The sequence below is a fragment of the Poecilia latipinna genome, unplaced genomic scaffold (assembly GCF_001443285.1).
Source record: "Poecilia latipinna isolate Pla-1442-1.1 unplaced genomic scaffold, P_latipinna-1.0 Scaffold1796, whole genome shotgun sequence".
In the NCBI taxonomy this organism is placed as follows: domain Eukaryota; kingdom Metazoa; phylum Chordata; class Actinopteri; order Cyprinodontiformes; family Poeciliidae; genus Poecilia; species Poecilia latipinna.
In genome coordinates this window covers 150038-172906 of record NW_015114412.1, presented here as the reverse complement: position 1 = coordinate 172906, position 22869 = coordinate 150038, and the positions used below count along the sequence as shown (strand labels likewise).

Below are 22869 nucleotides of genomic sequence, written 5' to 3'. Positions count from 1 at the left end.
ATATATATCATATTCATTTGTTATTTCCTCGGTTAATCAATATTTTTGCAACTATATTTTATGTTGTGCTTGTTTACCAAAAGTTAAACGTGTCTAGCCATATGCCTATGCAAGATTCTTTCACGATAACGGTGATGACTTTAAATAAAAATACCAGACCGTTTTCACACCGAGATTTTTAAACAAACTACGTTTTTTTTTTTTTTTTTTTTTTTTATTGAAAAAAAAAATACAAATACTTCTCCTGCTACTAAAAATAATTGATTTTTAAAAATATTTTATAATGTTTTGGTATAACATAAGAATAACAAATTTTTTTGTTTTTCAATGTGAAACAAATTGTGGTTTTAAAGTGCTTGTTGTGCATAATAAATATCTTTATGCTGCTTTGTGTTTTGTACAGTAAAGTGTAAGAGGCATACACATACAACCAGAGAAAATACTAGTCATGCAAATTTCTTGGGCATCTCATTGAAATCACTTTAAACTATAGGAAACTAATGCAAATCTGCATTGCTTTCAAACTGTACCTTTTTATATAATTGCCTAAACCTGGCTTTTGCTTTTACTTACCTCTTTCCAGAGAAGAAAAAAGAGGGGGAAAAATGTGTTGTTCTGTCTATTTCCAGCTGGCAGATTTGTACTTACAGGCACCGAGTCCAGAACAGGCTGTTTAGCGTCAACCCGGCTGAAGTTTGTTGTATTTACAGTTAACAGTCTGCTAAATAGAAAGAAACAGGAAGTTATTATTTCATGTCATCATCTGCGTTCATAATTAGGAGAACGACTTTGCACATCACAACTATGTGAAAGACAGCACGGTGTTACTCCGGGTCGTTTTTCTGCAGAACAGAACCGATCCATGGATCTTGAAATCCCTCTGCTCCCACCGCCGTCGGTGACGGCGTGTGTCGTTTGGACTCCGGTCCTTCAAAACCTTCCTGTAAAAACAAAACCACGAACAGCAGGAAGTTGTGTGAATGTTCAGAGTTTGTATTCTCCGCATCTGAGAACACACGTACAAAGATCGGACGCCGTGTTAAAGTACATCCTGCTCCCAGATGTCTCGTTTGTACGCAGACTAGTGTGTTACAGTTGACTTGTAACATTCCACATACAAAATACTGTATGCAACAACAATCAGCCATGGGCAAACCTCCAGACTTCCCCTCCTGCAGTCTGTGCAAGTTTACTCTTGCTCTGAGTTCCCTTTAAGAGCCTGTGTACAGTTACCATATGCTTGGTATTAACGTCCTCTTGCATTGAGAGCGTGCCGCAGTGTGACTGGAATTTGACCTTAGCCTGTGTTGCAGGCAGGTTTGTGTAACAGTATAATAGGAAAACCGAGTTTTACTTTTATTCTTAAAACATAAACTGATTGTTGATTTTACATTTAAAAAAAAAAAAAACCCTCCGCTGTTAGCGGAGTTCTTAAACAGCAGTCTCCTTGTGTTTTATCTTAGTAATGTAGAGGCTTGTTTAACTCTTGAGATTTCCGAAATGCTGCCAACATTTCCCGATTCTGCATGTTTTAAGACGGAAATAGGTTAAAAACTCAAAAAGTGAGGACGTGGTTCCTCTGCTATTCTCTGTTTTAGCTGTTCTGTTACGTATCGAAGTCTTGCTCTCGCTCCCTCTCTTGCAGACTCAATGAATTTCGGGCATGTCTCGGCACATTGTACAAAACGGAGCAAACAAAAATCCTTCTGTACTTCCTCTACTTTCATGTCAAACATCTCACTCTGACTGATGCTAGCTAACTCATCAGCTTAGTTTTCTTTTCACAATAATAACTTTCGCACCTCGTCGTTTTGTTGACATTATAACTTGGTAGAACTTAATGTGGTGCATTTAAAAGACTTTATTTTTCAAATTTTGGTCAACACAGTCCCAGTTCTTTCCTCAATCTGTTGGAGTATCTGTGAGGTTCTGCGCAGACAAAGCTGCAGCCTAGATGTTTCTCAGATAGAATCTGTCAGCTGAGCTTACCTGTGGTGAGTTATGCAGTGGGTGGGGTTTGCTCGGGGTTTTCCAGCTACCATTTCTAGACAGACATTTGAAGCACACAAAAAGTGTGAGTACCTCTAAATCTCAAGTAACATTTCCTATGTTAAATGGTTTCAAACATCTGTTTTCAAAAACTCTTCAGGGCTTTTTTTTTTTTTCCTATCTTTTAGCACTCAATTATGCCATTTGCCCCAGATTTGCATGAGTAAAACTGCTTTCAAGCCGTTAACTAGAATAATTATGAGCTTTAAAAAGAAGCCGCATTGACTTTCTCTCTGGAACATTTGTTCCAGCTTAAGAAAAAAAAAAAGGAGGGTTGGGGAAAAGAATAAAACTTGTTTCACACAAGTTGTTTTGCTTGGCTGGATTCCGATTGCGGCTGAGTCCTTCCACTTTAAAGTAATCCACATTATGCCCAGATGAGACTCGTTGGATTATACAAGACTTATCCCGCCTGATCATGTGAAATTAATGGCTGTGGCGACATGGGAGGGCAAATCTGCCTCAGGAGAGTTTAATTTCCCGTGTGACTTGTTGAGTTATGTGTTTTGCTCTCCGCTCGGTCTCGCTGAATATGACAAATCTTCTAAATCTTTCCGACCCTCATCGGAGCGACACATTGCAAGAATGCGACACACACACACACACACACACACACACACACACACACACACACACACAAAAAACAACATAACTCTAGCATTATTTCTTCACAGGCTCCAGATTTCATGAGAATTGTCCTGGGCTCTAATATTACTTTAAGATCCAAATATGGATTCTAAAGTCCAGATTTACAAAGTTCAGGGGAACATAATTCTTAAAATAAAGGCAGCAGCTTGTCTTGACCTACCTGTAGAGCCAGCTGTGGATCTTCAGGTCCCAGAGTCCTTGTCCTCGTTGAGGCTCTCGGAGATTCAAGCTGTCCTCCAGTCCCAGGGGCCTCGCCCGTTCTCTCTCTTTCTTTCTCTCTCCAGCTTTTTCCCAGTCACCAGCCCTGATTAACTAATGGCTGACAGATGAGGCTGGCAGGTTTGCGGGAGGAGCATGTCTCCATAAAGTTGCTGTTTTTTTTTTTTTTCCCCCACCGTTCGACTGCAGATACAGCTCAGCTGGGGGAAGCGTAGCCTGTATGGCTGTGGATTTTCTTTCTTCCTCCCTCCTGCTTTCTGCTGTAGTGAGGTGGGGCTAGACCCCCACACCCCACGCAACCACCCCCAACCCCCACCTCTTCTCAGCCCCAGACCGTCCACCCCACCTCCAGCGTGTCTCTTCTCCGCCGAGGAAGTTTTGCTATCATCCATGAGTAAACGTGCAGCGGGTATCTGCGGCGCTGAAGGGGCCAGTCACCCAGGCTTTGAGGACCCTGTGTTTAAAATGCCTCTGTAATTACAGCGTGCGGGGTTGCGTGTTTGTGCAGCGTTTGCCGCCGCCCGCAGCGACAAGAAAAGGCAGAAGGCGGCTTTGTTGGAAAGGGCACTCTGACCTCTATCCGTTTTTCAAGATTAGGGAAGCACCAAAGTCTCATACCGAGAGGTCATCGTCGTATATCACAGCCGCCCGTCGTTACGCAATCCTTCTGAGGTCGTAATTAGTGTTACAATGAAACATTATGCTGTTTATCTGGACTGGAAATTATGCATCTTGTGTATTTTATTCCAGCTCTCCCTTTTTGTGGTGGCTAGACAAGTAGGGGGTGGAAGGGGGGAGGCTCACTCATCAGGCAGAAATTGGCGTCCTAATTACCGCACGGCCACATGGGAACCGAAATCTCTTGAAAAACTTTGTCAGCCGTTTTTTTTTTTTTTTTCCAGAGCTGTCATCAGGGCGTCTGGTTTTTATTCATTATGTTTTCTCCTTTTGGGGTGCTTATTACTACCAGATGATTGTCTCGAAGAGTCTGTATGGATCCTTTCCTCTCGTTCGCAGCAGCTCTCTAAGTAACTCCTCTGCTTACAGGTTAAGCAGCTAACCTCAGTGTGAGAGATGTTTGTCAAGAGCCTTTGAGGAAAAGGTTGATGATGTCTTTATTTCATTAAAGAGAAAACACAACAGTCTGTCTCTGGATACGTAAAATTGTTGTGATTTGTGATCAAAATGACAAATGAGGTCAAAAATGCTACAAAAACAGAAGTCAACAAGATAAAGACAAAACAATGTTTGCCAAGGTATGATTTTCTTTCTTTTCTTTCTTTTTTTTTCAGAAAATCAAAACGGGAAATAACAAAAATCAACTAATCTTATAAGAAACATGTCTTGTGCAGAACCTGGGCTGAAATGTCACTCAGTGAGGAAGAGGTCATTACTCGAAAAAAAAAAAAAAAAAAAAATTTAAGAAGCCAAGTCACTGTTTGCAAAAGCACTCTTGGACAAAGTTTTATTTTTGGAGACATTTTCTGTAATTTGATGAAGAAAAAATGGTGAAATCTTTTGCTAATATGACCATAGTTATATGTGGAGATAATACGGAGAAGCTAACAAGCCTGAGAAAATCCCGACTGTTAGCTTTGGGGAGTGGGCAGCATCATGACGTTTTGGTGTTTTGCTGCAGGAACACTGGTGAACTTCATAAAATGTTTCGCCTCATAAGGAAAGAACAACATGTCAAGCTATAAAAGCAACTTCTTAAAGACGGCAGCCAGGAAGTTAAAAGCTTGGACTCGAAGAACAATGACCAAATTAGGTCTCCACGACAACAGAGTCGATGTTTTCGAGCGGCCACCGGAAAGCTTTGATCTCAGAAGAAAGAGAGCAGCTGACTCGCCTGACTCGACTCCACCGGTACAGTCAGGACAAACGGACCAAAAGGGCAGTGGAGGACACCCGAACGTTTTGACCCAAGTCATAATTTAAAAAGCAATCGAGCCAAATACTAGGAAAACACATTCAAACTTCTACATTCTCTGTTATCACTGACATGCTTTTTTTTTTTTCGTCTCTTCTCAGTGTTCGGTGAGCTGTGGCCGCGGCACCAAGCAGCGGGAGATAGCCTGTGTTTTCCAGAACCAAACCCAAATAAAGGATGCGTACTGCGGCCATCTGCCCCGGCCGCGCGCGCAGAAGGCCTGCCGCGCTCGAGGATGCCCCGCGTGGAAAGCCAACAGGTGGCGGCAGGTACGTTTGCTCTCCTTGCTGCTCCACGACCCGCGACGATATGAATATCATGTCCGGTCCGGCCGCCGGCGCTGCTGCAGCCGCAAAACGGAGCGGAAACCCTCCTGGAGGCTGCAGATGTGGAGCACGCAGAGAGCATCTGTCTAATCTCAGCTCAGTTTATTTCTGTTCAAGAGTAATGTGTCTTTTTTTTTTTTCTTTTTCCTTTTTTTCCCCCCCTCCCCAAGCGTCACCCAAACACTCCCGGCTTGAGTTGCAAAACTGTTTACACGGCGCATGTGAGGTTTTCACTTCAGGTTTATTAGTCTGACAAAACGTTAGAAGTCGTTCTGTAATCAGGCTTCAGGCGGGGCGGGCTCCTCTTTGAATCCGATTTGTGTCGGAAAACACACTCGCGTTCTGTCACACACACACACACACCGTCTTAATAAAGCCTGATCAACTCGGAGGTCCAGGTGTGGCAGACGCAGCCGAGTGAGACCGCTCGAATCGGCTTAGACGAGATGTTAGGAACGGCATACGTGACGGCAAGTGTTTACACGAGCTGGGCTTTTTTCACATTTTCTCACAAGATTTTCTGGTAGTAGGCCAACGCAATGGAGAACATTATAGTCAGCTGGAAGAAAAACTATACATGGTTTCACGTTTTTTTAATGGAATTTTTTTTATTATTTTATTTTTTGCTGTATTTACTGCAAGTTTGTGTGATATTTCTCCACTAACTTTTCACAGCTAAACACTAAATTTCTTGCTCTTTATACTTAAAAAAAAAAGACTAAACAAAGGTTCAAACCTATCGTATATTAAATGTCAATTCTCAGTTGTGTACAATACTGAATATTGATGCCTTCACCACTTTCCACATTTTTGTTTCTGAAAACCACATCTTTTTTTCCTTCCACCTCTGAATTATGCGTCGGGTTGGACTGTCACATAAAATCCCAATGCTCTGAAGTTTGTCATAAAAGGTCAGAAGTCTGAATCAGTTTTCCGAGGCTGTGTGTTAGTACGTGTCACTTCTGAGAGAGCAAAGGCTGACTGTAGGCGCAGGTAGAAGGAAAATGAGATTTTCCAAAAAGATTTTTGTTTTTCCACATTTCTTTTTTTTTTTTTTTTTTTTTGAACACGCCTCGGCTAAAGGAAACATTTCAAGATAGAAAATCGGCGTGGATAAACCTGACCTCTGGACTCCTGCCCCTCCTCAGGCTTTACGCACATCTTCCTCCCCTCTCACTTTTGCTCCCACTGATGTCTGGAAGCAATCATCCCTGCCCCCCCACCACCATCCCCAACATACCAACAGTTACCATGAAATCCTCATCTGGCCCCAAAAGGCATGTTTTATATCTTAATATTCATGCATATGACAACTCTGAAACCACAGCACCCAGTGGGACTCATTCCATAGCTACATACCAACTTTATGTCATTCTGACCGAAGGCATGTAGTAAAATGCTTAAAAAGAATCTGGGATACACATTAGGATTTTTGATGCTCGTCTTTTATTATTTGTGAAATGGTTAGTGTAAAAACATTTAAAGAACGTGAATCCCATAACCGACTCACACGAAGCCTGTTTTCTGATTCTTGCAAAAGACTTTCCACTTCATTTGGCGTTTCTCTCTTTTCTGTCCTACGATTTAGCTGACATCATTTGTTATACTTGGAGTTAAAGGAGCAGTCTGACTGTAAAAGTGCTGCGGTGGTGGGGCGTTACCACCGAGGCCTCAGCACTTGAGATCCTGTGTTTAGACTAACATAAAATATATTAGTGAAGTGGAAGGATGGTGAAATTAATAATAATAATAATAATAATAATAATAATAATAATAATAAAAACTTGCATTTTTATTCTGCTTCCCTGAGCCAATACTTGCTAAGATCGTTTTTTTCCTATAATCATAGCAGCAAGTCTTTTTTTCGCAAATTGTGCACAGGGAGCCACCAAAGATGACATTTATGTTGTCTTTAAAAATATTTATGAAAACAAAAATTGCATAGGCTTTCCCATCCCTTGGCATGACGAGCCTCTTTGATTCATATTTATTAGAAGCATTTGCTAATGAGGAAATTTCCAAAGTTAACTCTGTATTTTAGTTAGGGGTAACATATTTAAGGGGGCTGGATAGTAACAGATTACATACTTTTCCTTTATAAAAGCTACTTCTCGTATCGATTCTTCTTCCCACCTGTAAACCATGTTCTGTTGCTCTATCTCATACTGTAAAATACATTAAATGCTTTGCTCATGGCTCAATTTAAAAAGTTTAAGGGAAATTAATGCTTTTGCAAGGCACTGCCTACTTAGATACAAGATTTATCCAATCTTAGCTACTGTACAAGAACTGAGATAAACTCTGAAGAGGTCAAATCAGAGACTGTTGACGCTCCAGATAAGGACTGATATTTATTAACCTAAACATACGTTGTTGTACTAAGAAGCTACATTATGCAGCAAAATACAATTTGTAATTTCTGCTAGCTGACCTTAAATGCTGCGCAGCTCTTTTCTTATTTAAGCAGCAGCATGCTATGAAGTTTTGTGTTTCCCTCCTTTGAAAGAAACATAGTAACAGTTTTCTCTATCTTAACCTGTCAGCAGAGAATAAAGGCCTTTCAACAGACGGTTCTGTTTTCATGCTTTATATATATATATATATATATAATTTATTTATTTTTTTTTCCAAAAGGTGTTTTTGATTTCAAGGTCAGATTTCTTAAAGAGCTTCTTACGTTTTTACCCTAAAACATAACCTTTCACATCCCACTGCGCACTTTGCAACGATAACTTACAGTTGCAGAATAAAACGGATCAACACAAATGGATCTAAAGGTTCCTGGTAATTTGATCCAGCTGCGTAATTTTCAGATTTTCAGGCGGTACGTATCTGATGAGCTTACAAAGGAATCGGCTCGATCAGCTCAGGCTTCACAGAATGCTTCCTCACGGCGTGAAGGTACGCTCGACGGACGACATCAAAGAGACTGCCGAGACAGACGCTCGTCTGATCGCAGATAAGGGCGTTCAGCGGGAAGACTGAACAAAGCTTTGTGGAAAAGTTCAACTCTGTGAACTTTCTGAAAGACGAGGAGAACGCGCTTTCGCAGCTGCGGCAAAATGTGAGAGTGGTTTCAGTCGCATGTGAATTTTTGCCAATTTTCTGAGTAGAATAAACGATAATTACAAAGCCTTGCGTTAGTATTGAGCGCTGTTTGGCCACATTACACATCTATAATGCATTTCAGGAAACTGAAGTGGTCAGTCTGGAGGCTCGCCCACATTGCGGTCATTACATCTCCACTCCCTTGCCTCCATATGTTGTTCTCTTTTTAGGCTAACTAATTCAATCTTGAATTCAGCAACCAGCGCTGGAAGGTTGCAAACCTTTTTCCGACAGACCCAACTGAGGTCCAGGCAGGAAAACTAAACGATACGGAAACACGCCGATGCGAGTAACAAGTTGATCTGTCTGACTTGAGATCGGAGGTTTTCATTGAGCGTTTTAGTTAGCAGTTCGCAGAATCATAAACGATGCTTGTTCTGAAAACTGACAGGGTTTCTGCTCCGTTTTGCGTTTCGTTTATAGTGCTCCGTCACCTGTGGGTCTGGAGTTCAGCAGCGAGATGTTTACTGCAGGCTCAAAGGTTCGGGACGAGTCAGAGAAGACCTCTGTAGTCCTCACCTACGTCCTCCTACAGTCCAGGTGTGCCAGACAGCAGAGTGCACACGTTACACCTGGGTGGCGGGTGAATGGGAACAGGTGAGTGGAGTTTCTTTTTCTTACCCAGTTGATTCTTCGATTATCTGCACAGTCTCCTAAACGTACAGACAGAACCTTAATTTTCCATCAAGGTTTTATGGGATAGACCAATAAGAGTTAACATAGAATTATGCAGCTCAGCCACATTGGATGGTAAACATGGATGACTTTTTGCTGCGTAGTTTTAAATAAAGTCAGTTTTGTGTTTGCAATCAATAAAACGGCGCACGTTTCACCGTCTCGACTTGCAGTGCAACGCAACATGTGGGGAAGGGATGAAGAGCAGGAAGGTGAGATGCGTCGGCCCGGGCCTCACACCTGCCCACGACGACCGCTGTGGACCGTCCACCAGGCCTCCATCTCTCCACCACTGCAGAGAGGAGCCCTGTCTTTACACGTGGACAACAGGGGAGTGGTCACAGGTGGGAATGAAAACTGACGGCCGTTTCTGAAAGCCTGTGCGGTTTCAGTTCTTGCTGTCAAAATTAGGGATTTGCTGAATTTATTTACTTTTTTTACGTTTGTGTTAAAACGGTCCCTTAGGTATGAGGCAGACAATCTGTGAAAACTATGGAGCTCCTCTGCCTCCTCCCTGTGGTCCCACCGCCATCTACAGACGCACACTAGAGGAGGAGGAGTACTAGCTGTTAATCACGATCGTGTACGTGCTGCTCATGGCTCTGTGCTATGCGTTCCTGATAGTTCCCCACACCTACTAGCCTCTCTTGAATGCTAAGGCTAATTAGCATGGCCACCGATGAATAGCAGAGAAACAGTTTTCCTGTAACGGTAAGTTGTTTCTCCTCCGTCAGCACATGTAGCAGCGTGTACACGAGGTGATTTGCAGCGCCAAGACCTTCCTCCTGACTCTGATTTTTTTTTTTTTTTTTTACAGCTTATCTGTCTCATCTAAAACTTTCTTGACACAGTGACAGTTTTAACAAATACGTAAAAAAACCATATTGTTTATGATGGTTACATAGTACAGCTGTTGTTTTGGTATTTGTCCACCCAAAACCGTGAGATAACTCCTAAAACATTTGATCTCAGACTGAATCCAGACCCATAAAAGGCTCATGTAAAGGAGCGCTGGCTCTTTCCTGTCGTCATGTTGTCATGTATTTGTGTTTCCCAGTGCTCCGCCAGCTGTGGCGTCGGCTACCAGCAGCGTTTTGTCTCCTGCTCTTTGATGCCCTCCTCTTCGCACTCCCAGCGTTTCCACGCTCAGCCGTCCTCCGCAGGCAAAATCTGCCCTCAGCCTCACCCTCCTGCCACTCAGCCATGCCTCCTCACCGAGTGCCCTCACAGCTCCTACTGGAAAGTCGGCCCTTGGACCGAGGTGAAGCACAGAACATTAAGCGGCCAAAGAAAATCAGTCCCACTTGTTCCAAATTATCCAAAGATGTTGTCCCTTTTCTTCCCGTTTTGGGTCTGTGTCCCAGTGTTCGCTGACCTGTGGGGCAGGAGTGATGGAGCGCAGGGTGGAGTGTGTGACCTCCAAGGGGCAAATGTCTAAACACTGCCGTCCATCAGACAGACCCGAATCGCAAGCTGCGTGTCAAGAGAGACAATGTGAGCTTCCCACTTTCAATTCGTAATAGTGTTGAATTTCTGCAGCTCCTCCAGAGTTACCAGAGGATGATTAAGAAGGAGGCCTTTGCTCAATCTGTTAGCTTAGACGGATGGCCATGTTTTGTAAGGTTTGCAGCTATGTCACCGTTAAACGACGGTGGTCTGTGAAGTCTCCAAAGCTCGGGATGGTTTTTTTTATACCCTAACCTGCTTCAAACAACTTTGTCTTCCATTTTCCTTTGTCTTCAGGATTCAGTTTGTTCTCTAATGTTCTCCAGCAAAACCTCCGAGATTTTATTTAGAGTTAACAAAGTAAACGGGTGTGAATTACAAATGAGCGCCTCAGTTTTCAGATTTTTACTTGTTAAAACTTTGTAAACTCGTGCATCGGTTTTGTTTAGCTTTGTGCTGCTGCTCTTCAGTTTGCAAAAAATACACAAGTCAGTTTTATGTATTCTAACCCAACTGCACTGACAGGGTTGTGTTAAAAGTCAATGCTCTCTCCCCCTTTCCTTTCCTAAAGATTGGATTTGGCTGTTTCTTATTCGACTGAACCATCTTGTTCTCCTTTCCGAATGTCTTCACTGCCTACGTGGAAGTTTTCGTGGGACGGGATTAAATCTAGTGTGCTGTGTGTACCGAGCAAATCCGTACCTGATTGTGTTTACAGAAATCCAACCACGCTTCTCTTCGGTGCATTAGGCAGAACGGCGAGCCCCGCTTAAAGCCTCCCGAAGTGATAATTTAGCGAAACGACAAACAGCGAGTCAGCAGTTTTCTATCAAAATGCCTTGCGGGGGGACTCTGAGCGCCCACCAGGGCGGCTGTAATTGTGCCGTGCCAAAGTTTGCAGGTTAGCTTAATCGCGTTCCACACGTCTCAGCAACGGCACGCTGGGCCAGTCGCCTCCAACCGGGCCGCTGCCAAGTCCGGCGCCGGCAAAACTAGAATGATATGCTCGGGTGACGGCCAGTTTTGTGGTCATGCTTTAAGTAGAATCAACTAATCAGCTCGATATGGGCTCTCCAGCAGAGGCAAAAAAAAGAGCCACAAGTCACAATCTTTTTTTTTAACAACTCCTCCCTCAGGCCAGGCGTTCACTTCTTGCCGAGACATTCAGCTGAACCAGGGCGTGAGGATGGATGGGGAATACTACCTGAAGGTGAAGTTTCGGACTCTGCAGGTGCGTCTTTTGCCGACAGAAATCCTCCTGCGCACGTCGCGGCTCCCGGTCTCACGATCCGTTTGGTTTTAGATCTACTGTGCCGAGATGCAGACGGATTTCCCGAAGGAGTACGTGACGCTGCGCAGCGGTCAGACAGACAACTACTCTGAGGTGTACGGCCACAGGTTTGTGACGTAGCTACGAGCTTTAAGATCCGGTTTTACGGAGCTGACCCTAACGCCTTTCGCCCTCCCCAAACAGGTTGATCAGCCCCTTCGAGTGTCCGTACAACGGCAGTCGCACGCAGGACTGTGACTGCAGAAACGACTATTTGGCAGCAGGGTACACGCTCTTCCACAAAGTTCGCCTGGACCTGAACTCCCTTCGGATAATGAGTTCGTAATTACTGTGTGACTGCCATACACCGTCTGCCGTAACGAGACCACACATCGCTGTTGGTTTAAACTCTTGCACACCTCATCCCAGAGTGCCAATAAGGTCCAAAGGCCTCACACACTCTGTCTGCTGAAAATAATAACAATAATAATAATAATAAAATAAAATATCTTGAACTTGCAGCATCCACATCACAAGGCTTCTACCGTACAAACATGTGAGCAGGGAGGATCAAAGAATGCATGTGTGCCTGTACAATATGTGAGCTCTCACTCCGGTACTCCCAACTGGACCATCATCAAAGACTTTTTCATATTTGCAAGCAGCCAATCGCACACTCACACACACACACACACACACACACATCTTCCTCCTCTAAATTTTTACTGTCAGCTTCAACTGTTGGTACGCCTTTGATTAAAGGATGAGGATTAACACAGGATGTACGTGTTTGTCTTTTCGTTTTTTGCTCACGTACCCTTTAAGGAGGAGACTGGAGTAGCTTCAGGTTGCTTTGTCCCGTCTGCGTCCTTGACACCATGTTCCCACCTTTTTCTTTTCTTTTTTTTTTGTGCATGCTACTCGTTTGGCTTTAAGGTGGCTCGACTCAGATCTGAGGCAGGAAAATGAGTTCAAGATGAGGAAGGCGGGGGGTTTGAAGAGGCGCTAATTGAGTGCGACTTGCATATCAGCGCAACTTTATGGTGATATAGAAAGTACGAAAGAATGGCAGGAGGAAGAACAAGCCGAGTTGATTGAAGAAGGAGTCGAGATTAAAACAAACTGGTTTAATGGAAACAGTGTGGTTCCTGTATTGGAAAACTGTGGAAAAGCAGCTTCTTCCGGACTTTCCGGTGCTGTTTTCCATGACCCATGTTCCAAATTTGAAAAAACAAATTCTCTTGATCATACTTATTTAATGATTCGTTTTTTTTCATATTATGTCCCCCATTCCCCCTTCTACATCAAGTGTTGACAATCTCACGGTTTCTACAAAACAGTTTCACTATTCAGTCATCAATGCGACTCACGTGATGAAATAAATACAAGAAAGCACAGAATATCTGTGCACTCCCATGGTACACAATGACAATATGTTACACGTTTGATATTTCGAGATTGGGAATGTCAAAATTTCTAACTGAAATTATGTGGGAATCCTGAAATAATGACTGTTTTTCTACTTAGACATTTTATGCAAAGGTGTTTGTCTTCCTATTCTGATGAAAATTGAAAAAAGACTTAAGAAACATAACATGAAAAAACAACAACCAGTTCACAGAATTGTGATGCATTTTTAATTTCTCTGACCTCTCCAGACACAGCCTTCCAGCTTCACTTTACAAACTGCTGAGTGGAAAATTCTCTTACATGGAGCAAACACATCTGGCAAAGTGACATCAGTTATCTGTGTGGTTTTTTCTTTTGTTTCTTTTTTTTCTTTCCTCCCAGCAGATGCTTACAGTCTGTTCACTTCGACTGTTGCACAGTTTCACTCAAGATTTCTGTCTTTTCTGTTCACCAGTCACAGACCTCCGGTTTTCCCAGACTATTCATGGCCGGCCTGTGCCGTTTGCTACAGCAGGAGATTGTTACAGTGCAGCCAAGTGCCCACAGGTTGGTCAAGTTATGCCTCATGGAAATGATGTTGTGTGCAGAGGGGGGGGGGGGAAACCCACCTGCCTCCTTACTGATTACATCTGATTTTACATTTTTGTCACATTTCATTGTCTCAGATCATCAAGCCTATTATAAGGTCAGAAAAAGATAACCTAAGTAAATGCAACAAGCAGTTTTCAAGTGGTTATTTGAAAAGCAGTCCTAACCAATCAGACCCAGTCAAAAAAAAAAAAAAAAAGAAAAGCCTTCATTGTTAGATCATTAAATAACTGATTGGCTGCATTTTTGTTTATTTTCCACAACCCACACTTGGAACTGATTACTTTCAGGCCTACAGAATTAAGACAATGATTCAAATCTATCAATCTGAAATGCTTACAAAGATATTTCTAAGGTTTTGGGATTCCATCGAACCACAGCTGTTATCCACAAACATAGGAAATATGGAACAGGGGGAGCCTTCGTTAGGGACGAGCTGATTACTCCGATAGAGCACGGAGAATATCTAAAGCATCGTTTCCCTCGTCTGCCTTAGCACAGGTCAGAGTTCATAAAATAAAAAGAGGAGATGAGGCAGTAATGACAAACCCTCTGTTGGCTGAAAAGAACACAGATATTAAGAAATATCTGTGGACTTTGTGAAAATATCCTGAGAACTAGCAAGGCAGAACTGGCATCCCGTTCCATCTGGTGTGAAACCCACACAGCTTCAACACGCTGACGGTCAAACACGGTGGTGGCAGCGTCGGGGGCCCGGCGCCGCTTTGCTGCTTCAGCACCAGGACGACCTGCTGTCATCGACGGAACCGTGAATTCTGTTCTCCACCAAAACAAACACTCCAGATCTCAAGTCTGTGCAGCAAAAACAATGATGCAGGACAGACCAGCAGGTCTGCCTGTGAAATCTTCAAAAACAGAGAGAAGGTTTTTGGAGTGGCCTTGTAAAAGTTCAGATCTCTGAGGTTGAGAAGTCGTACTGTTCATATTTAAAAACGATCCAGTGTGGCTGAATCCCTCCGTAGTGATGTGAAAGACTCATTGCTGGTTATCGCAAATGCTTGATGGTAGTTGTTGCTGAGGGACAGAGAAGCAATCAGTGCCTGGTTGCTTTGGGTAGATTTTCCTTTTAAAAAAGAAAGTCCTCATTTATAAACTGCCATTACTTAGGATAGATTCGTGAGACATGTTTTTTGTTTTTTTTTGATAATCAGAAACATTCACATGGTTTTCATGCATTCCCCTCCACATGATATTTTACGTGAAACAGCTTCTCTGTGCTTTTTAGGGCCAATTTAGTATCAACCTGATTGGAACGGGCCTCAAAGTGGCTGCAAACACCAAGTGGACATCTCAAGGGAACTACGTTTCGGTTAAAGTCCACAGATCTGAGGTAAGAGCTTTCATGCGACATCTGATGTTGGTTTTTTCCAAGTACTCCCTTGTCGTCACTTTTGCTACCCAAGTCACATTTTTGAGTTACGGGAATGAAATTCCATTGTGCCTTGTTTCTCTTTTAAGCATCATGTTATTTCAGTCTGCTGGTGAACCCACTGTTATTTATAAACTGTTCATTTTTGCACAGAACGCTGCCCTTTTGCCCACTTTCTGCTCTCTCATTCATTTCCATGCGTAGGACGGAACGAGAATTTACGGCCGCTGCGGCGGTTTCTGTGGGAAGTGCATTCCCCACGCTCATCACGGTCTTCTCCTCCAAGTTCACTGAGAGCCGAGTCGAAAACAAATCTCTAAATTCAACTCTGATGACAGTGGGCCAGGAACACACAATAAGAGTCATTTGTTGGATCCAGTCGTCGGCCGCGGGCGCGGAGGAGGGGCGTCAGCTGTGACATCTCCGGTCCCCAGACGGCAGCTAACGGATACACTAATGCTGCATGCCGTCACTTCCTTAAAACTGAAGACGAGCCAGCTTTATTTGCTTGCCAGCCATTTTGCTGTGGCACTTTCTTGTGGTTTGGAAATGTATTTACCGATGTCATTATATTACCAAGGGAGTCGGGACCTGCTGGTCACCGGAGGCCGGGGAGGGGGGGGAATGTGGGGGGGCATGCAAGAACTAGAAACAGAAGGAAAACGGCTTCGTGTTCTTTTCAAGTTAAATGTTTTCATCTTAAAACAGTCTTTTCTGAATTTAACTTCCGTTCCTCCTGGCAAACACGTTGCAGGAAGCGTTATGCACTAAAATATTAAGAAATGAATGGTTCTCTTACTGTTACCATTTTGAGAAAATGTAAAACCATTGTAACTATTATCCATATGTAACTGGAGACGGTAAATCTCTAGACTTTTCAAAGTAACTAAGTACTGACGGTGTTCCTGACCTGCCTCGCATCAGAGGTCAAAGTTTAGGGGAAATTTTTTTTTGAAGAACTTTACATTTTGATTGCAATGCTACCTGTGTGTCCCTGCTACAGCCTGTGATCTGTCTTTATTGTCATTGGTACTGCTGGTAAAAATGTGTAAGAAAAAAAAAACAGATTAGGATTTAAGAACAAAACAGAGTCCCAGTCCAGCTAAAATGATTAAAATAAGTGCCACGAATACATCATTGGAAACTCTGCAGCTGTAAACACACTCAATACATTTAACCAGTGTCACATTTCGGACTCTGCAGTCTCTAACATTTGATTTCCTTTTCTTTTGCGTGGACACAAACTTGATCAAAGTTTCTCCAGGACAGCTCATACATTCTGCTTCAACACATGCTGATCTGACAGAGAGTCACCTAAAACACACACAGCTTCATCTCTGTCTCTCAAGATGTGCCTGACTTGACAGATACATCTAGAGTCTTCAAGCTTTGCTGATACAGTAAGCTAACATTAGCATATTTATTTTGATATGGCTTGTTGATAATTCAGCTTTTAACCCGAGTGCAGGTTCTTTTCAGTGTTCATCCATTTTTAGGTTATCCTTGGCTATAACTATGTCTGTCTATGTTTATACTGGGGTGTTGGTCACAGAGTCGCCAGTGATTGGACACCACCTACTTTCAAACCACTTGTTTCAAACTCTTGTCAGGAAACCGTAACATTTTGTCATTTCAGGACAAATGTAAAAATCGTCACGTCTTCACAACATGTGGACGTTTCTGAATCTTACTGTATTTTTTGATTACAGCAATATTTTGGTTAGATTCAACCAAATTTAGCTTTATGGTGACAAACAGTGTGAAACTATGAAGGAATATGGAGAAGTACTCAAACCTGTTAAATATGGCGGAGAGTCTTTAATGATGTTCGCCTTTTTCCACCCAGCGCCTTGGAAATAGCTTAAATAATTAAATTAAATGTTAAAGCAGACATAAAACTGACTTTATTCTATGTCTGTCTCAGTCACCAGATCTAAATCCTGCAGATGACCCATAAGAGGGGAACCCTGGACTCTGATGAGTTTATTCAAAGAGGTCAGAGGTCCTTCTCTCTGTGTGCTCCTCCTAAACCGCCTAAAGATTATGCCCGGGTAACAAAAGATGATTTATTCACGTCTTTACCTTTGGTTGCCAATAAATGTGCTCGACACCTCGCTACTCTCAGAGAGTCACCGAGACGTGTTAACGGTGACTTGTTAACGGTGACTTGTTAACGGTGACTTATTAGTTAACGGTGACCTGTTAACGGTGACGTGTTAATGGTGACGTGTCAACGGTGACTTGTTAACGGTGATGCGTTAACTGTGACTTGTTAACGGTGACTTGTTAGTTAACGGTGACCTGTTAACGGTGACGTGTCAACGGTGACTTGTTAACGGTGATGCGTTAACTGTGACTTGTTAACGGTGACTTGTTAGTTAACGGCGACCTGTTAAAGGTGACGTGTTAATGGTGACGTGTTAACGGTGACTTGTTAACGGTGACATGTTAGTTAACGGTGACCTGTTAATGGTGACGTGTTAACGGTGACGTGTTAGCGGTGACATGTTAATGGTGATGTGTTAGCGGTGACGCGTTAGCGGTGACATGTTAACTTTGACGTGTTAACGGTGACCTGTTAACGGTGACGTGTTAACGGTGACGTGTTAGCGGGGACATGTTAATGGTGACATGTTAACGGTGACGTGTTAACGGTGACATGTTAACGGTGACGTGTTAGCCGTTCAGGTAAACGCCTCTGCTGTGAGAGGAAACCCAGATCATTTCGTAGAGTATAAGCTCAGTGTAAGGGTGTCATTTCATTGCACAAGTTCTCATCTTTTTACTGTACATGACACACTGTCAGGTGTGACATCTCAGCCACTCCGTTTGGCCTACTCCAAGTCCTCACAGCCCTACCTCTCATTCGCAAGCCTCTGTACTCTGAACTGTGTTGTAATATATTTATGTTCAACCGTATTTATTCTATACTGACCTCTGAACATGTTTGTAATATGATACAATGACTACTACCAGCAGAGGAGACATTGTCTGCTTTGCCAACAAGGTACTCTAATGACGTATCGCATAACCACTAACTTTAAAGTACTGTGCTTTTTAACTACTGGAATTACCTCTGACCTACAAATGGAAAATACTGAAATTTGGAGTAACTCTTTCTGAGGCGGAGCCTCTTTTTGTTTTAACCGGCAGAGTTAGAAATGTCTTGAAATGTCTGATCCCGATGCGGGATTCGTAGATATGCCAGCTGAACTCGCCCCACGGGAAATCATCTCCTCCCCGCGGGCGACGTGACCTCCTAATCCACAACTGTTACCTTGACAACCATCATGTAGCTTAACACGCTGGCATGCAGATGCTGAGCTTTTTAACCAAAGTTGGGAAACGGATCTAGACTCTATTCTCTCCTCAGACAATGCAGCTTCCTCCGATTTAAAGAACGGCCCGACAACGGTAAAAGTCGGCGAGCAGCTAGAAAACCTTTGGCTGTCGTTCAGTTTTTTGTTTTTTTTTATGACAGCCAATTGTGCTATGAGATCTGTATCAGAAGTTTGAGAATACTTTATGCACTATGTGCCATTAACTTTGTAGAAATGTAATCCTGTATGTTTTTTGTTGTAATAACCATAACACTGTAACTTATATATATGTGTGTGTGTATGTTTTTAATATTCAATACTTGAATTGTAAACATTGTGTGTTGTATTCAGTGGACATTGGTACTGAACAGAGAAATGTTGACTTTGCTTGCCCTGCTTTATCCAAAGATGATTTTAAGAATCGCATGTATGTTACAGTATGTATGGAAGTATATAAACGGTGTGTATGAATGTATGTGTGGATGATGAGGGGTGATTGCTGCTCATAAGACATGCATAATTATGGTGCTATGTACGGTTACTAATCATACAGCTACTGTACGTGTCAATATACTAAAACAGGAAGGAGAAATGGAAAAATAAAATATGCATTTCAGCAAAAAAGAAAAAGGTTGACTTAAGTTTTCTTTTCACAAAAAAAGTAATCCGTACATTAAATATACTATTAAACAAAAATGAACTATCATTTCGATGCATTCTGTTACACTACTTTTGCTGTGACGTCACTCAATTTTTAATGCTTAGTGGTCGATTGACCCGGTGTGGATGAATGTTTAGTGCTCCAAAGTTGTAAAAAAAAAAAAGACCAATATTTTGACAGAGATGGTCTTTTATTTGCAGAAATAATCAGACAATAAGTCTCCTTTTAGGGACTGACTTGCTGATATGAGAGAATCTTCATCAGTGAAGACAGAGCGTCTGCATAATGAAGCATAAGAGAATTTGACGTCGCCGTTACGTCATTGCTGCCACTTTTGAGTAGGAATTTGTGTAAAAACTGCAGCAGTGACACGTTTACTGACTTGTAAATTATTCCTACTCCTTAAACTTCTTAATATTTTTGTCATGATATAACTACAGGTAAATGTGTTTGTGACTGGCCAAAAAAAGTTTGTAGTTATAAATAGCAAACGGAACGATACAAGGCTCTTTACTTTTATTAAGCCCTTCAAAGTGAACACTTCATTGAAAAACCTTACAGATTACAGATGTGTGCTTTCCGCCATGTTTCTGCTAACTTTGCACATCGTCACAGACCGAGGGGAGAGAGTGCGAGAGCAGCCGTTTTTTTTTCCATCTGAGCTGCTCCACAGGTTCTCAGATTTAGCTCCTGACTTTGACTATACCGTCCCGATACATGAATGTGCTTTGATCTGAATCATTCCCATTTAGTGCTGGCTGTCACTTTAGAGTGATTGTTCTCCACAAAGCGACTGAAAACAAACACATGCCAGACTTTTCACTCTGGCACATAAATCCACTTGCAAAGAAAGGTGATGCGTCAACGTCATTTTGTGGATTTAGCAGAGTAGTTTTATACGACAGAGAAATGCAAGGCAGATAGAGTGTGAGGGGGGCATAAGAGACAGATTCAGAGGTGTATAACTCAAGAGACGACAATTTGCCTTCAGCGAAGTGTCACGAAACCACGATGATGATTAGATGTCAAATTACAGGGTTGACTCTGAGAATCTGTCAAACTACAGCAACAATATTTTTAATGTCTACACAACATTGCATGAAAAAATAAATAAATAGGATACATTTCGTGATCCGACAGCAGTGTCTCTTCAGTCCAGGTTTAAAAAGAGTACAGTTGGTCAGCACCGGGTCCTGCTGCGAACCACATTGTGACTCCATGTGGATCCACTTAGTGCCGTGGACCGAATTTCAACAACTTGACTTTCAAGCACTTATTTCCACTTAGAGTCACATGAAACGCAACAGCAAATACCCTGCAAAGCAGTTTCTCTCTAATCTAGATACGCTCTTGAGTTCTGAAGTTGTCCTTACTACTGGGTGACTCATCCGACTGTAATGCCAAATCAAAGGCCGAGGTAAGCCCCAATGTAAGCGTTGGAAAATTGTCCAGGGAAGAAAAGTTGGATCTTAATGACTTAATAACAAAGGTGCAGGTACTTTAGGAAAAGATAAACAGTTTACGTACCAGGCACTTTTCCACGGCTTATTGCCTCAATATAACTTTGATAGTAAATGAAAACAGATCCTGGGATTCCTGGAGACTTGCTTTGATTTCTGACCAAAAGGCAAGGGTTCCAAAAACTGCCAACTATGCTCTTAAAAGCAGTTTTTTTTTTTTTGCGAAAAAAGAACTTCAGACTTGTTGACCCACACGCCGATTATAAAAAAACCCCCAACAAAACAAAAGCAGCTTCCCATGGCACCTCATGTTGTGAGTATAAACCAAGCATCTTTAATGACTTTACTGAAAAACAAAAACCTGCACTGAGTCCTCATAAAAGACACTAATGATTGATGTTTACCATGAAGCACAGTCTGTTTCAAGGTAACGGCGCAGGCATTCCAGTGCGATCTGCAGCTGTGACCTGCTCTCAGGAGAACATATACAGAAGAAGAAAAACACTATTCCCACTGATGCCGATATATAAACATCAGCATATATGCGTGTGTGTATTTTTTTGTTTTCACTTCTTGTTGGGTATTAGGTGTTGTACTTATGCGACATCTGCGGCAAAAGATAATGGGAGAAAAATATATGAGAGGTCAAATATAAGTAAGTTTAAGATTCACACCCCACTTGTGGAAAAAAAAAAAAACTCCTCAAAGGTAAAATGAATAGTCTCACACATTGGGTAAACAGTGACACCTTGTGGTTGTTATGTTGCTCTGTCATTAAATATGTTTTTAATTATTATTTTTTGTCTCAGCTTTTTTTTTTTATTTATGCGCAAAAAATAAGGCAAAACAAGTTAAATCAATATTTGGTGAGAGTAAAAAAAATCACATCTGATGTTTGTTAGAAATACTCATCTGATTCTCTGTTGAAAAAAGAAAAAAAGATTTAACAAGTGACTACATTTGTTTACAGTAATTTATTTTCAATAACTCAATAAGTTAACATGTTGATGTATTGCAGCGTCTTGCATAGATCTACTTATGTCATTGTTTTGTCATGTTAAGCTTCACACTTTAGTGTATTCTGTTGGGGGCTTTCTGTGACAGACCAACCAAAAATAGCTAATGGCTGCAAAGTGAAAGGAAAAGGTAGAAAAGTGAGAAAATTATGACCTATACTTTACTTTAATACTCTTAATATAATTTAATGCACCTGTCCTATATTGGGCTCTTAAAGTACATTTAAGACAAACTTGCAGGTACTCAGAAGGTACAACAGGGCAAAAAAAAAAAAAAAAAACAAAACAAAAAAACAGGCAACACACTGGCAGGGAATACAATTGATTGATTGATTGATTGATTGATTGATTGATTGATTGATTGATTGATTGATTGATTGATTGATTGATTGATTGATTGATGCCGCATGCTGGACTCTGATCACCTGACAATATTTCTTATTCGCTCTCCTGCTTGTCTTGCAGAGTAAATAATTACGGCCACACTGTACTCGTATTCTGCTTTATATTTTGTAATCTTAACACTGTTTCAGTTTCTGTTAATAAGCTAATCTGGACTGGTGTGAACATTTCGGAGGCTTTTGGCTGTAAACCATGTTCTCATGTGACCAGCAGATGGCGGTAGAGTATGCGCTTACCTCAGCAGTTTCATCATGCAGAAAGAACAACATTAGTGATGCAGGGTCTCAAATGTTAGTCCTGCTCAAGTTATTTTCGTGGGTTTCAGATCTCTCCTGGAAGCAGTCATTTGTTCCAACGTTTCATAATTTCACAGATACATAGACGGAGAGGAATTTGCATGGCACACACACACACACACACACACACACACACACAGATGCACAACTACCGTCCGTCCTTTCTTCAAGCCCTCGCACACATCCCAACACTGAAGCAGCTGGCCTTCAACAGTATCAGCTCCACCTTCTGATGCAGCACGCTGGCACCAAAAGCCCTGAAACAACATAATGTAGCAGCTACCCTGCAGCCTGCTGGGCCATCAGCAGTTTGACGGTGTAAAGAAGCTGCTGGTGCTTTGCCTGACCGGGCCTTATAGCGACCGCACTGTCTCGCCTCGCAGGCCGCCACTATTGAGAGGAAGCAACGTCACCTTTGACTTTAACCGGCTGAGACGGAATGAGGTCATTTTTAGGTATTAAGTTACACGTCTACACAGCGTCCATTTTGGAACAGCTGCGTGAGACGTGTGAGGCACTGCAGGCTCGGCCCCGGCGCTGACCACCTTTCTGGAGCTGCACTGTCGGAGATTGGCCCGGTGGTGTAAAGGCTGGGGGGGGGGGGGGGGGGGGGGGAGGGCCCCGGGGGGGGGGGTTTTTGGTCCGGAGATGT

General features: G+C 42.3%; 1 protein-coding gene and 2 long non-coding RNA genes across 3 annotated transcripts in view; 1 reads left to right on the top strand and 2 right to left on the bottom strand.

Moving 5' to 3' along the window:
• Positions 1-19006, top strand: part of LOC106965276 (A disintegrin and metalloproteinase with thrombospondin motifs 20) — a 105429-nt gene extending 86423 nt beyond the window's left edge. Inside the window, exons 29-39 of the mRNA XM_015061272.1 lie at positions 4951-5118; positions 8707-8880; positions 9132-9302; positions 10016-10219; positions 10323-10452; positions 11541-11635; positions 11708-11802; positions 11879-12012; positions 13539-13630; positions 14919-15023; positions 15267-19006. Coding sequence (XP_014916758.1) covers positions 4951-5118; positions 8707-8880; positions 9132-9302; positions 10016-10219; positions 10323-10452; positions 11541-11635; positions 11708-11802; positions 11879-12012; positions 13539-13630; positions 14919-15023; positions 15267-15356 — 1458 coding nt within the window. The 3' untranslated portion in view covers positions 15357-19006. The remainder of the gene's footprint in view (positions 1-4950; positions 5119-8706; positions 8881-9131; positions 9303-10015; positions 10220-10322; positions 10453-11540; positions 11636-11707; positions 11803-11878; positions 12013-13538; positions 13631-14918; positions 15024-15266) is intronic.
• LOC106965278 (uncharacterized) overlaps positions 1-22869 on the bottom strand; it is a 130305-nt gene that overhangs the window by 73519 nt on the left and 33917 nt on the right. The gene's annotated exons all lie outside the window — the stretch shown is intronic.
• Positions 282-4938, bottom strand: LOC106965277 (uncharacterized). Its single transcript, XR_001428599.1, has 3 exons — positions 2858-4938; positions 1990-2044; positions 282-941 (listed from the first exon to the last, which is right to left on the bottom strand). It is a non-coding gene; the product is annotated as an uncharacterized LOC106965277 (long non-coding RNA).